Here is a 15,460-nt window from a genome sequence, read left to right on the forward strand (position 1 = left end):
GGTTCACTATTTACATTTGAAGATGACTCATAGTAGTTTTTCAAAGGGAGAGCGCTGAACCACTTGACCTAAAAAAGTCAAAACTGGAAAGTCAAGGATTGGTTTCTAGTCACAGGCTAAATGATTTCTCCGTATGGTGGGCCCCACGGCTAAATCCCACTGAGGATTCTGGAGTGGTCTTCCCAAGTCCCTGGAAGGTTAGGTGGAACGACCTTCCAGCACAAGCAGGCATGTCACCAAATGCCCCTGGTGAGCGTCTTCGCTTTGTCCTCCCTCTGGTAGAGTTCCCAGGACAGCCTGGCTGGGAGACTCAGTCACTCGCTGCTGTATCACTGTACAACCTGAGAAATGCAGAAAGTACCTTGCCCACCCCCAGAGCCTGCCCCTGCCCCGCGGCCCAGCATGGTCAGGTTTTCACATGTGACTGTCTTCGCCTCTGAAATTGCATGGGCTTTTCTGATAAAGGCAGAGCCATTTGTTCCTGGTGGGAGGTAGAAGGTATGTCTCTTCCAGCCCTTCCTGACTTTGGAAGCAGGCTCAAGAATTTCTCAGGGAGATTTAAAAAGTCAGCCAGATTCCAGCCGAAGGCCCATCGGGGGCTGTGATGTGAACTCTGGCTAACGCTTCAGCCCTGGAGGGCAATCATTCCTGTGTCAACGCTGGGTGGCCTCACCCCTAGCGTGCACTCATGCCCTGGTTCACAGGGGCCATCACCTCCTACCTACTCCCAGGACGGAGCCCGCGGGTCAAGAACAAACACCTGTGTCCTGGGAACAAGCTCGGTCAAAGAAAAGCACAGATCCCCCCCCCGGGGCCCCTGGGGAGCAGAATCTGCTTCTTTTCCCGGTGAGAGAAATGCCTGCTCCTGCACTATGGGGTCAAGGAGGGATGGGTAGAGAGAAGCAGAGATGGTGGTCTCAAGAGAAGGACCACCACAGGAGACCTGAGGCTGGAACAAGCAATGTCCCTGATCATTTTTCCACTTAAAGTTCATTCTGGAAACATTTGTTGAGCATCTGCTTTGTCACAGGGGCTGTGGTAGGTGCTACCCACTGGAGTAGAGACCACCTCTGTGTGGGCTTGTCCCCTACTGGGAAAGACAAAGGCTGAGCACGCCACCAGGAGAAGCCAAGAAGGTGGAGGGATTGCGGCTTCGTCTCGAGGGAGGAGGGGAATCAGGGAAAGTATCTCAGAAGGAAAGCAGGGATCTAGGTGAAGAGAGTAGAGGGCACAGTGTTTGGGACAGAGGAACAGAATGTGCAAACCTTGATGCCAGAGCGTGGAGTAGCACAGAAGCTGCAAGGAGCGCTGGCTGGCTTGGGTGCAGAAAGCTCGAGGGAGGCTGAGAAAGGTGTTTCAGGCCCCCCATCTCCACAGGTCTCCAAGGACCATGCTAAACATTTCACACCCTTGGAGGACCTTAAGCCAGGGAGTCATGTGTCCTTCAGGGATGCAGAAGTCATGGAACGGATGTTGGTGCCTGGAAATCATGAGGCAGCTTTGACAAAGTAAAACTAACAGACTACAGCAGGGAAAAAGAAACAAAAGCAAGCAAGTCTTTAGATTTTTCTAAAAGGTCAAAGTGTGATTGAGAGGAAAGAAACAACCAAAGCAGCCAAGCAGGGATCTCCACCTTCAGCCAAATCTCTCACTCCCTGCAGGAAGATAGAAGAGTTTTCTCTAACGTGGCCCCAAAGCCTGCCCCCGCCCAGGAATTTCTAGCTGGAAACAGGGGAACTTGTTTTTTTCTCACTTTATCTCCTGTTCCTCACCTGGATTCGTTTTTGCCCCAGTTGACCCTGCAATGTTAAGAGTTTAGAGTTCCGCATCCCTTCTCCCTACCCTCTATCATGAGAAAACACATCACCACATCCTATGAGAATACAAGGGACCCCCGATCACCAAAGCCTTTCAAGTCCTACTGGAGACACTTTAGCCTTAAAAAGGTTGTGCAAATCTGTACCTGACTCAGATTAAACATTAACATATTGGTTATACATTTACAACACTTAGAAACAATAATTAGGTTTTCTTTCCTTCAGTCACTAATTCTAACTGAATCGTTTGCAGTTTTAGCACTGTAGCAATTAGAAGTATTTTTTTTGCAAGATTTCACTTTTCATGAACGTTATCCTATATCCTGTTTGAGGCTTTTCCTTTTCCTTTTGATGCATCTAACTTCATTGCACAGCTATCATTTGTCAGATATTGAACTGACAATTCATCACGTTCAGAGCATTAAAAAACATATTGCCAAATAGGAACTTTTACTCTTTTTTTAAAAAGAAGCTGTGAAAATAGGGAGAAGTGAATGGGATGAAGACTCAACTTTTTGTAAAAAATACTGAAATGAGTAGCAATGCAATGTTCATAGGCAGGGGCCAACTCTGGAGAAGCCAATGATGTCACAGGAGATCAAAGAGACAGAGTCCAGAGGGGACATAGGAAATCTCTCCTCTCCTGTGGTCTGATTTCTGTCATGTTCTTTCTAAGCTTTAGCAAGACCTCATAAAACATCACGAAGTATAAACCTGTTGTGATAAGTAAAAAAAGGCCTTGGAACTGATTTAGTGGAAGACTCAGAGTTCCAGACAGAATTCCTTTCTTCTTGGTGCCGTTTACTAAACAACAAGTTGACTTCATCCCAATTTCTTGCCTAGTCCAGTATATAAGTCTAGCATGAAAGTTGTAAATAATCCTACAGTGGTGGCCATCTGGAAGGGTCCCTCCTAACCAGCTTTTCTACTGATTTGTGCTGCTGTCATATGTAGAACAGAAGTAAATGTCCTCTGACTACATGCCATAAAATAGGAGGGAAAAAGATGTTTAAATTCGTGACTGACAATTCTCATGTCACCTTCTAAATACTCTGAGGAGAGTACTGGAACTGCATTAGATCAATCACTTTATCATCTACTTTAAAAAATTACTTTAAATATATCATTTTAAAATTACATTATTTCCTTTAAAAATTATTATCCCGACAATTAATTCAGAATAGCCCACCTTTGACTGTTATTACATACATACTCTAGCAATCATCAGTAAGTCTAAGACAGTTTAAACCACTTCACTTGGCTGAACAGATTCTCGTAAGTAGTTTTAAGTCCCCACCAAATTTCTCAGGATATCTGGGTTTGTGCAGTTGTGCCACCCCAGCTAATTATTTGCACATTTTAATTTGATCACACAGCTTTCCCAGGCTTCATTTCCTTACCTTAAAAAGATAAAGGGCAGACCACGGGGAGCGAGTGCTCTCCAAGTATCTGTGCACAAATTGCAAAGAGATCACAGGTCTGTGAAAATGTATTGACCTAAGCACAGTGTTTAAAGGGCTTCTACGTTTATCATGGTTTCTGCAGCTTTGCCACCTCTCTGACATTCGTGTTTACAGAAGGAGATTTACAGAACCACACCTTCCTCCAAAAAAGGTAGCAAAATGCGACTGATTATGTTTTTAATTCCTTTTCAATCTAGAGAATCATAAAACTGTTGTCCATGATCAAGCATTCAGTGATAAGTGCAGAGGATATTTTTTTTCTACACCCACTGTATTATTTACAATGGGATGCACAGTTCTGGGTCTCAGCTTCTTCATCCAAAGATGGGAAAACAAATCCAGACAGTCTCCAGATTTTTCATATTGTAAATATAAGATGAAACAATGGTTAAAAAAAAACACTTTACAAAATGCATGATACAGATGTTAAGGTATCACGATCAGATTTGCGATGACTTTCTCCAAGTTCAATATTTATATGCCCTTGACAACTGGGACCTGTCAAAATGATGATTAGAGTTAATTCCATTTTTATCTCTTTCATTATAATGCATTTTTGCAAATTCGGCCCAACCTCTTATACTAATCTCAAATATCTAAAAATATCACCACTATGTTAGAAAGCAAATTGGCCACCTCAATAGGCACTAATAATCCTGATCTAAGACCAAACATTGTATAAGCAGACTTCAGCCCACTGCTCCCCAAAATCTGCCCAGTGCGATGCCTCAGTGCAACAGCACATTCTAAGTACATAAAGAAAGAAATAAAGAATTAGATTCTTTGCTAGACAATTAGCAGAGCGCAACAACAAAAAGAATCTAATCTCTGTTCTGTCCAGGGGACAGAGATGAGATACACATTTCCATTCGATGTTAAAGAGCATATAAATTGAGCAATGTTCCTGAATAAAAAAAAGGCAATAAAGATCATGTCTGAAAAAGCTTAAGCCCTTTAATCCACTTCTTGGAATCTAAGAAAATGGTCAACGTCGCAGCCACAAAAGTACTCCAAATGTTTTTTGCATCATGATTTAGCCAAAAATTGGAAACATCTTACATGCCCAAGAGTGGGGAGCAGGTACAATAAATTAGCGTGAACCCAGATGATGAAATATTATTACGCCATTAAAAATTATTTCAGGAATTTAGCCTCCGGCTATGGAGAAGACACTGGTATCAGACCGGCCCTCTTGCAATAAATATCCAGCAAACTGGAAAAAATATATAAAAGAATGGTTTTCAAACACTGGACAACAGGCAGCTCAGGACAGGAGTCCTGTGAGAGGAGCAGGGATTGTGTTGGTTTTCTTTCTGCCTGGAGGCACTTTCTTGACTGTACTTTATCAGTGTCCCCTAAGGTCAAATGTACAGTTCTCTTGACCAAGCAATTCCACTCCTAGAGAAATGAAAGCATGAGAATGTTCACCACAGCTTGCTTCAAAGAGCCAAAATGGAAAATGGAAAGAACCCAAATGTCCATCAGCGAGAGAACGGATAAACAAACTTTGGTATACTCATAAAGTGAAATCTTACTCAGCAATAAAACGGACAAATCATTAATCCAGGCTACAACTGAAGAATCACACAGACGTGATGCTAAGAGCGAGAAGCCAAACATGAAAGAATATGCACTATATGATTCCATTTATGTCAAGTTCTGTCACAGGCAAGACGAAGCTAAAGTGAAAACAATCCTGAACGATGGAGAGAGGAAGAACTGACTACAAAGAGCACAAGGGAAGATTCTGGGGTGATGGCAGCTCTTTGTCTCCCTAAGGGTGTGGCTTACATGTGTGGTGTTTGTCAAAACTCATGCATCTATGCACTGAAGTTCTCTGTGTCCCAATGGGTGTAAATTACTGTATATTTTGATAAAAGGGGGGGAAAAAGGGACAGAAAATCCATTAAAGGACTTGGAACCACCGAGATGTCAGGTTTTCTCCTTGGCAGACCTTTCTTGCTGCCTTCTCTCCCTCTTCATTGCCTCCTGGCTTCCTTTACCTGGTCCTTCCTTGGGCTGTGTTCCCGCCCCCCTAAACTGCTCTTCCTCTGTGTTCTCCATGCAGCCCTGAACCCTGCACCACTGAATGGAAGAGGTCTGTTTACTTCCCTGCACCCTCCACTAGACCAGACGCTCACTGAGGGCCAGGTCTGTCTTAAACTAAAAATTATAGTGACAGTAACAATAACCGACACATATAGGGAATATGCCGTTTGCTGGGAACATCTTCTGTGCTGAAGGCTTTAGGGGGGTGAGATTCGTCTTAATGATCAGTGAATCCCTGGACCCCAGCACCCAACAGACAGATATTCCACTCCACTACACCAAAAGCAATCACTAGAATGGAATCCAAGCTGCCCCATATTTTTCAAAGAAATATTTTTTTTTCAGAAATTACAATTTTTTTCAGCCTCAGTGTAACAGGAAGACATAATGAGTTCAGAACAGAATACCCTTTAATTCCCTAAATATACAAAAACTTCTCTTTTGGAATCAAAGCAGCTGGGGATATGCAAATATATTGTGACAGATTCCTACAAACCTGTCCTCTTCAATTTCCAGACTCTTTCCCAAGGCCAACCTAAGAAGTCCTGCTTTAATAAGATGCTCTGTAATAGCCCCAATATTCGGCCATTTAAAAAAAGAAAGAAAATGGCAGGGAGGCTAGAGGATCGGTTAACTAAATTGCTAAATAATAAAATGGTTAAAATTGACTGTTCGGCAATTCTTCATTGACTCGTACTCAAGGGACACAGCTCAGAAAGAAATCTCAAGAAACAAAACTCTACGTAGTTCTGTGGGCCTGAATTACTCTGACTTCTTCAGCTTATGTCTTTAACAGTGAGCAATTTAAAATAAAATATTTGTATCCCCATTTGAAAACCGCGTAGCTATTTACATCTCCTAGGGACAAGGATGTGGCACCTACAAGATGAGAAATTGGCAGCTGGTAAAGAAAACCATCACTAAGAAAGTTACTTTTTCAGAAGCAAGAGGCTTTAAAACAGAGCAGATCTGCACTCCTGCCCTGGAGAGGTTGGAGCTGACTTGAACCTCAGTCAACTTTCGTCAGATGGCCAAGAGCTCATGGGGAAAGTGGCACTGCCTAGCTCTGGGGGCTCTGCCTAAGAGGTGGCACAACTTTAACACGTTTTCTGGAACATGCCTGCTGGAGCTTCAAGTGGCACAGATGCCATCTGCCTGTAGACTGCCATGCTGTTAGGAAGCCTGAGAGTCCATGGAGACACCTGGGCAAGCCCCCCGTGGCTACAAGGTCCCCTCCCCATGTTGTTGCAGAGCCACCATCATTTGAGCCCAACCAATGAGTGACCATCAGACATGACCATGAAGTCAAGCCCTGCCAGAGATCTCGACCCACAGAGACGTAAAAGATCTAGAGAATGTCATTTTATGCCTTAAAGTTTTGCTGTGGTTTCTTACACAGCAATGGGTAACTGGAGTGGAGGCTGGACATAAGAAAATAAAATTTAAAAACCAAAGAAAAACATTTTTATGGCAACAGCAGCATCACAGAGACCATGAAGAAAAAGACAGAGAATTCTGAAGCACAAGGATTGAGTGTGGCTTACTTCCAGGTAATAACCAAGAGTTTAAGATTTCTTCCAATCTGTTCATTTTGCCAAATAAATTCAGGAAAACATATCTGAAGTTAGTTGAGGCCAGTATGAAATAACAAAAAATTGAAATGGAGTCATTTTGAATAACTACAAGCACACAGTGACAGTAATTTCTAACATAGCCTATCCAAGAAAGGTCTCTGACTGCCCTCATTTAATGAACAGTCGAAACTCATTTGTAATGAGAAACTCCAATACACATGCAGCTCTTGTTCTAAAAATCTTTACGGATTTGTTGTCCAAAGATTATTAAATCTGCCCCATCTCTTCTTATTTAGCCTGTCAGTGAGCTTAGCAAATACTTCATATTTGGATGATCCAACAATAAACCTCAACCCAGTTTGGGACAATATTTCAGAAATTCTGGAAACAAAACAAAACACCAGACTTCCAAATTAATGAGGTTTTACAAAACCAGTACACAAGCGGCTCTTGTCTAAAGGTCTGCATAAAACAAAGGACCTTCTGTAGTCATGTTCCCACAACAAAGTGCTACTTCCTAATTAAACTTACACAGAAAATAAAGCACAGCTTCAAAAGGCAGCATTATTTTCAGTGCCATAGGAAACATTTTCTTTTTTACGAAACAGATTTTATCTTCTTAACGTCATAAATTTTTAATGCAACCAGTCTGGCCATTCCCAGCAAAACTTCCAGGCTTGCAAATTTTAATAGGATAATACAAAATGTGGATTCATGTTTCCTGCTTCCTGGCCCCAAATCATACATTAGGTGGCACCCAATTCCGTCCATCATTGCAAAGCGTGAAAGGAGTGGAAATATTCTGTGATTCCCTGAGAAGCAATAAGGCAGGAAAAGAGACAGGGTAGGGACTTCGGGAGATGGCCAACATTCCAAATCAGGAGGAAGACGGAAAAGCTTCCTGCCAGTCTCCCTTTAAAATCATAACAGAAAGGAAAACAATGGAGTGAGACCAGGAGGGGGTGAGGGGACATGGGGACAGGTTAGGAGATCAGGAACTAGAACTTCCGGTTCCCAGTCTTAGCTGCAGCACAGCCAGTCACGTGTCCCTGGGCCAGTGGCTGAGCAGCTCTCTGCTTCAATTTTCCTACCTGCAAAGAAGAGGCCATCTGTGATTCAAGATGGAGAGGAAGAGCAGATGAGATGGTGGATGAGAAAACAGACACCGTATGGCCTATACCTGCACCTGGAAGTTCTCACACATGCACAAGGCAGTAAACATCCCTTCGAAAGAGATGCTCAAAGCAAAACTGACCACAAACTTGTAATAATGAATCTTCAACACTGAGATTTTGAAGACTTCAAACTTGAGATGGAGGATTCTGAAGACTGAGTACCCCACAGGGATATACAGCGATGGAGACTTTTGCACTGAAAACTCAAGTTATTACTGGAAAAATGATCTAAAAAGGCCAGGCGTGGGAGCCATCATGCAAATTATGGGTAAGCCATATAGTAGACAATGAACGCTGCTTAAAACACGACCAATACTGAGTTTTGGTTTACTGGGGAATACTAATGCTATAAAGTTAAATAAAACGTCAGGACACAAATGATATAATGCAATCTCAGCTGGCAGGACTATGCGATCCAAGGATTCTGAACCCAAGCTCCTGAACCTCAGTGATTCCTACCCTGGAGCTAGTCGCACAGAAGTCTCTTTTCCGCATCTGAAAAGGGGACAATAATAGGACCAAACCCATAGGTGATTATGAAGATTCAACGACAAAATCCAGAGAAAGCGCTTAGCACAGGTTCCGGTCCAACGACAAAATCCAGAGAAAGCACTTAGCACAGGTTCCGGTCCGTGGTAAGAACCCTGGTTCTTACCACGTGGTAAATAGCAGCATTCTTATAGCCTTATATACAGAAAAATGCTTGCAGAGGTGTAAGAGTAAATATGCCAAGACATAATTGATGGGTGTCTCAGAGCAAAGGTATTATGAGTAAATTTTTCTGCCTCCTTACTCTTATCCCCCCTTCCAAGTTTTCTATAATGAACCCATGTAACTTTTCTCACCAAAAAAAAAAAAAAAAATAGAATTATTGAGTTCTGAGTTTAATTTTTGCAAAATCTGCATGATTACACTGCTTAACCATGCCTAATTAGCTAACTCTAATTAGATCACAGGAACATCTTGTCTGATGTTTTCCACCGTGATATCTAAAGATCTTTGGAAATCTGAAAGACATTTATGGGCTATAAATATGACAGAGAGAAAGAAGACTCGTGTGTAACTGGAGTGAGAAATATGCCAGATCCTCTACTTCCCTTCATTCTTAGGGCGACTGCATTTTACCTTGTAGACTGTACTAAAGCACGTCACTCTGTACACTTCACGCTTCTCCATCCACATTGCACAACCAGGTCACAAATAAGTACATAAATAGCTAGAACTGCCCCAGCGTTTCCTCCGTCACTCTCCTCAGTACCGAGGTCGTACCTTCAGCTAAGCACCCAGGACACCTCGGCTGTGGGTGTAGAGAAGGCAGCCCACGATTTCGCCACCAGAACTGTACATTTTGCCCTTCAGTCCCGATGTTAATCTAGGCACGTTCACGACCATCTGGCCGACCACCTTATGACACGCGACGGTCCCTGGGATTCGGATGGCCGTACCTTCGCGTGGAGGCCACGCCACCGGCACCAAGTGCAATCGACAACCAAAGCAGTATGGGTGCCCGCTGCTGAGCTCTCAGCTCTCCCCTGCAAACACACTTTGCTCTGCTCTGCTGGAAGAACTGGCATTGGGCTCTGTAAACCACATCCCTGCCATGCCAGCTGCTCCCTGTTTGGATCTGTTAGGGGAGGCTCTACATCGAGGCTGGAAGCAACTCGCTCCTTCTCGGACTCCTGGCTGTTCCTGTCGGGGTGGCCCCAGCTAGTCTTTCACCCAGGTGGCAGCTGTTCACTGCAGTCCCCAGCTGCTGCTGAACTAACACTCCAAGGGTGCGGATAATCCTGACGTCCTCTTTGGTTCCCTCTCTGCCACTGCCATCTCTGCACTCCCTTTTCCAGTTCTCCCACACTTACCGGAAATATGTTCCTTTACATAACCAGTGTGTTTTGTTTTCCTGATTGGACCCTGGCTGATAGAATACAGGACACAGGCATTTCACAGTGCATTCACTTTTAATGCAGTGTTGCTCAAACTGGAAACTCTGCGGTTCTTCTGAGAAATTCTACCACGGGGAATACATTTTAATATAATTAGTGCAGCCCAAGAGGACTTTGGCAATCTTAAAAGTCAAGATTGTGAAATTTGCGTGCTCTCTCTTTCACTCTCTCTGAACAATTTATTCAAAATCTGAAGTTGACAAAAAGAGATCATGGACTCAATTCAGTTGTGGTCCTAAAGAATGAGCTCTTAAATTGTTTGACATGAAGAGCATTTACTTACAGTGAGTAATCACATATATATATTTGTTAATTTTACATTTGTTAAGTTGAATCTTCAGTTTTTTTATTCTTAAACCAAAAATACCACACTCGTTCAATTCCCATGGATTGTCTCCCCATCCCCCAAGGAAAATATTACGAAACATTTAACAGTGTATCTCCTAAAATACCCTGAATCAATGGAAGGAATAAATAGCAGACATTATTTTTAAAAAGTAACAAAATAAATAGAATCACTCCTCTTGTAATATGCTACTAAAACAAACAGTCTGTAGTTGAATCTTACTGCAAACCACGCACAATGTATGGGTTTTCCAATAATGGTGCTTTTTATCTTTTCTCTAGTTTATCTGCCAAGGAGCCAAACAAATACACAGAGGCTGAAAACGCAGTAATTTCAATAGCTGTCATCAATTAGAGAATCAAGAATGGGATTAACATCTTTGGCATTTGCCACCACCAAACAAAGCTGACTGATTTGATCATAAAACGTCAGGAGCTGACATTTATTAAGTTATATGGACACATTTACAATATTATATTGTCACAACTCTTAATAACACTAAGGCCTGTCCTCCATTTTACTTTAAGATTATATACTTTAAATTTTACATTTTTATAGGCCTGAAATGAAGTAGTCAAAAGCCTTCTTTACTCATTGTCATATTTTATAAGGCTACAGGAGAAGAAGGAGAGGGAAGGTAAAAGAAAAGAGCATTTATTCACTCAGTGCCTAAACATCTCCCCTACATCTGGGCATGGGGGAGTGAACAAAACCTCCATAAATGCTGACATGGAAAGAAAAGGGAAGAGAGAGAAGAAGGGGACAGCTACAGCTCCTGTCCTTATGGAGAACATATTCTAGAAATTAACTAGCTCCTGCCCGATGGCCAGCTCCACAAGAAAACGCACAAATTTTGGCAATGGAAAAAACGTTACCAGGCGGTGTAGTCTCGTTCCAGATCTGAGCATCAGTGACACGTAAGCAACAAAGTGGGGTGTGGGAGAAGAAAGGAGGTAAGAAATCGAAGGGGTGGGGTGGGGGAAGTAGGCCTGCCAAACGAAGGCAAGCGAGAAGGGAAACCAGCAAACACATGTCAGTGTCACTCAGTGACACGGATCCTGCCTGTTACCTAAATCTCGAGGCACAGCCGTGCCACACTCCCCGCTGTGTTAGTTTCCCACTGCTGCTGACACTCGGTGGCTTGAAACAACATCAATTTATTGTCTTGTGGACCTGGAGGTCAGGATTCCAAAAATGGGTGCCACAGAGCTAAAATCAAGATTTCGGCCTTCTGGGGCTCTAGCAGAGAATCATACGAATTCAAGACTTTCAGCTAAAAACTACTGAAAGTGTTATTTTATTTCCGTAAAACCTGGGTCTCGACTTGGAAAAATATCTCTTGAGCTTCACACGGTGCTACCTTATTCAATGTAATTATTAGAAATCAAAGTTTCCTTGCATGAGGTTACGCATGCATTATCTTGTCTTCTACTTAACAACCCTGAACTTTTTTTTTTGCTTTAAATATATTATTTTTACTTTTATTTATTTATTTTTGTATGCTGTATTGTGAGGGTCACATTTCATTCTTTTTCAACGTGACTATCCCATTACTTCAACACCACTGGTTGAACTTCTTTTGGGAATGGAGGGGTAAATGCATGGGTTGGGAATTGAACTTGGGTCTCCCGCATGGCAGGCAAGAATTTTACCACTGAACTAGCCTTGCATCACCCCTGTTTTAATATTTTTAAGATACAATTAACATGCAAAGCAAATGCACAGACCTCAAGTTTGATTAGTTTTTATAATTGTGTACATCTGTGTGTCCACACCCAAATTACAGTATAAAATATTTCTGTCAACCCAGAAAGTTCCGATGCTTTTCTTTCCAGTTAATTCCTATCAAGCCCTATTCCTAGAGATAACCACTTGCTCATTCCTGAATATATATATATATATATATATATATATATATATATATATATATATATATATATATATATTTTTTTTTTTTTTTGCATGGGCAGGCACCGGGAATTGAACCCAGGTCTCCAGTATGGCGGGCGAGAACTCTGCCTGCTGAGCCACCATGGCCCACCATGAATATTTTTTGAACTATTACTTATACAAAGAATTATGAATATTTACCATTACATTTCCCAACTACATATTTTACTCATTCAGGGCACATTTCAACTATCTGTCATTTTCAATTATTCTAAATATTTCACATGAAATTTCTGAGTTCTTACACAAGAGAACGTGGAATGGAAATAAACAGGAGAACATTATTTGGTATCTTTCCAGAGGACTCAAATTATAAATTGTGGAAATAGCTCCAAAATACTTGTCATCTCTCTTTTTCATCCCTTCCACCCAGATTCTTTTCCCCTTCCTTCCTTTTCCCAGAAATATTGGGGCAACCAGGACATACATCATATTCTCTCCATTCTCTATGTGGCCGTAAAGAGGTGTTAGAGGCTGTACATTTGGCAGAGCACCTTGACTTTCCCAATTCAGGCCAAAGGCTTTGCTCATGCAAATCCTGGCCAAAGCCAGCTTCCACGTGGCTCTGAGAGACGGCATCTGACAGAGGTGAGAGATGGGCAAGAGGCTTCACATTATACCTGTTACTTTCCTAAGCTTATCTTCTACATCCAACCCTGCATGAGCTAACAAGACAGGAAGCCCGAAAGGCAGGTGCTGCTTGTTTCTGTCCCAAGGGCAATCGTGAGCACCCAGCACCCAGCTTGGCACACTGTCCTGAATGGATAAATGTGTCCTACTGATACAGCTTCTAGAACATCAAACACAGGGAAACAACTTCACTCATTTCTCAAAGACACCTAGGGTGGTCAACTGAATTATGTATCCAATTTAGACATGTACTTAAACTTAAGCTGCATTCCTTTGGGTGTGAACCTACTGTAAAGAAGACCTCTTGGAGATGTTATTTTTAGTCAAGGCCTGGCCCAATTGAATGGGGTGGGCTTTGATCTGAATTACTGGAGGCCCTATAAAGAGAAGAAACCAAGAGGCAGAAGTTGGAGAAGACCACACAGGAAAAAGCCAAAAGTCAAGAGAAACCAGAAAAGCAGAAAGGAGAGGACATTGCCCTGTGACAGGAGACAGAGATTCAGGCCAAAGAACCAGGAGGTTTGAAGGTAGGCAACCCAAGCATGCTATAGTCTTTGGGAAGCAAAGCAAGTCTGCTCCATATCTTGACTTTGGACTTCTTCTAGCCACAAAACTATGAACCAAAAAATTCCTCATTTAAGCCAACCCGTTGTCTGGCATTTGTCGTAGCACCCTGTCAAACTAAAACACCTACAAAGATAAATACAACAAAAAATGGTACAATGGACTACATCCATTCATCATTTGGCTTAACCTGGTTGCAAAACAACGAGATGAGAATGCAAATGTGTTAAGAAACAAGACCCAGGTTTTCGCAAAAGTCATCAGAGGAGTATAGTTCCGTAGCAATTAGACATTCTTCCCTGCTCTGGCTTCACTTACCTGTCTTAAGTCCAGAGTGATCGTGACCCAGTGATATTCTCTCCCGTTCTGAATGCTAGGGCTTTGCCACCAGTTATTGGTGCCGTCTATTGCATTTGATATCGGATGGCGTTCTGCCAAAAGAAAACAAAACACGCATCCCTCTCAGTTCTTGCCTTAGAATTTTTTTTTTTAATATTTCCAAACAGTGAGGCTAGTGGAAATGAATAGCAGTAAAAAGTGAATAGCACAAAGTTGATGGCTCCTTAATCCAAGTCTTCAGGCATCGTTTCAAAAAGCACAAATTCCCATCGGGACTGTGGAAGAGCAGCAGCAGCACTTGCCTTTGGGATTGGCGCTGCTGCTGTCACAGACGCGGCACTGGGCGTTCCGAATGGGCCTCCCGGGCACGTGCTCCACCAGCTTGCAGTACATCTCGGGCCCCCGCTCGCCGCACGTCGCGTTGGTGCTGATGTGGGCATTGCTGGCGAGGTTGAGGATGGCAGGGAACAAGCCTGGAAGTCAAAAATTCACCACGTCAGCTAAGCTACCTGAAATCCAAAAGATGAGATGATAGCCACTTCACGCTGAAGGCAAATAAAAAACAGATGGTGGGTGCGCTAGTTTGAAACTGTTATGCACCCTGGAAAAGCCATGTTCTTTTAATCCAGTCCTGCGGGGGGGGGGGGGGGGAACGGACCCATTGCTGGGCGGGACCTTTTTTTTTTCCCCAAGGGAGAACAAAACACAAGGTAAATTTCCATTGGTAGGGGGACCTTTTGATTAGGTTGTTTCTATGGAGGTGTGGCCCCGCCCATTCAAGGTGGGTTTTAGTCTGCTTACTGGAGTCCTTGAAGTGGGAATATTTTGGAAATCAGAATGTAGACACTTGGAGACAGAAAATGCCTCAGGAGATGCTAAGCTACGAGATGAAGTCCAATTTTTGCCCCAGAGAAGCTAAGAGAGGACCCACAGACACGACTCCCAGGGGTGTGGACCTTCCTGGTAACATGGGACAGAAATCCTAGAATGAGCTGGGACTCAGCATCAAGGGATTGAGAAAATCTTCTCGACCAAAAGGGGGAAGAGTGAAATGAGACACAGTGGCAATGGCTGAGAGATTCCAAACAGAGTCGAGAGGTTATCCTGGAGGTTATTCTTACGCATTATACAGATATCACCTTTTCAGTTAAGGTATATTGGAGAGGCTGGAGGGAACTACCTGAAAATGTAGAGCTGTGTTCCAGTAGCCATGTTTCTTGATGATGATTGTATAACGATATAGCTTTCACAATACGGCTGTGTGATTGTGAGAACCTTGTGTCTGATGCTCCTTTTATATACGTTATCAACAGATGAGTAAAACATATGGATTAAAAATAAATAAATAATAGGGGGAACAAAGGTTGAAATAAATTTAGTAGACTGAAATGCTAGTGATCAATGAAAGGGAGAAGTAAGAAGTATAGAAAAAATAGGGGAAACAAAGGCTAAAATATATTAGGTAAGTGGAAATATTAGCAGTCAATGAGAGGGAGGGGTAAGGAGTATGGTATATATGAGGTTTTTTTCTGTTTATTTCTTTTTCCGAATTGATACAAATCTTCTAAGAAATGATCATGGTGATGAATATACAACTATGTGCTGATATT

General features: G+C 42.5%; 1 protein-coding gene across 2 annotated transcripts in view; it reads right to left on the reverse strand.

Moving 5' to 3' along the window:
- The window catches only part of LAMA1 (laminin subunit alpha 1), a 145,919-nt gene that overhangs the window by 104,732 nt on the left and 25,727 nt on the right, over positions 1 to 15,460 (reverse strand). For both annotated transcript variants that reach the window (XM_077135944.1, XM_077135943.1), the window contains exons 2-3: positions 14,153 to 14,323; positions 13,830 to 13,942 (exon numbers count right to left, since the gene is read on the reverse strand). In XM_077135944.1, coding sequence (XP_076992059.1) covers positions 13,830 to 13,942; positions 14,153 to 14,323 — 284 coding nt within the window. The remainder of the gene's footprint in view (positions 1 to 13,829; positions 13,943 to 14,152; positions 14,324 to 15,460) is intronic.

The sequence above is a fragment of the Tamandua tetradactyla genome, chromosome 18, assembly GCF_023851605.1.
Source record: "Tamandua tetradactyla isolate mTamTet1 chromosome 18, mTamTet1.pri, whole genome shotgun sequence".
NCBI classification, from domain to species: domain Eukaryota; kingdom Metazoa; phylum Chordata; class Mammalia; order Pilosa; family Myrmecophagidae; genus Tamandua; species Tamandua tetradactyla.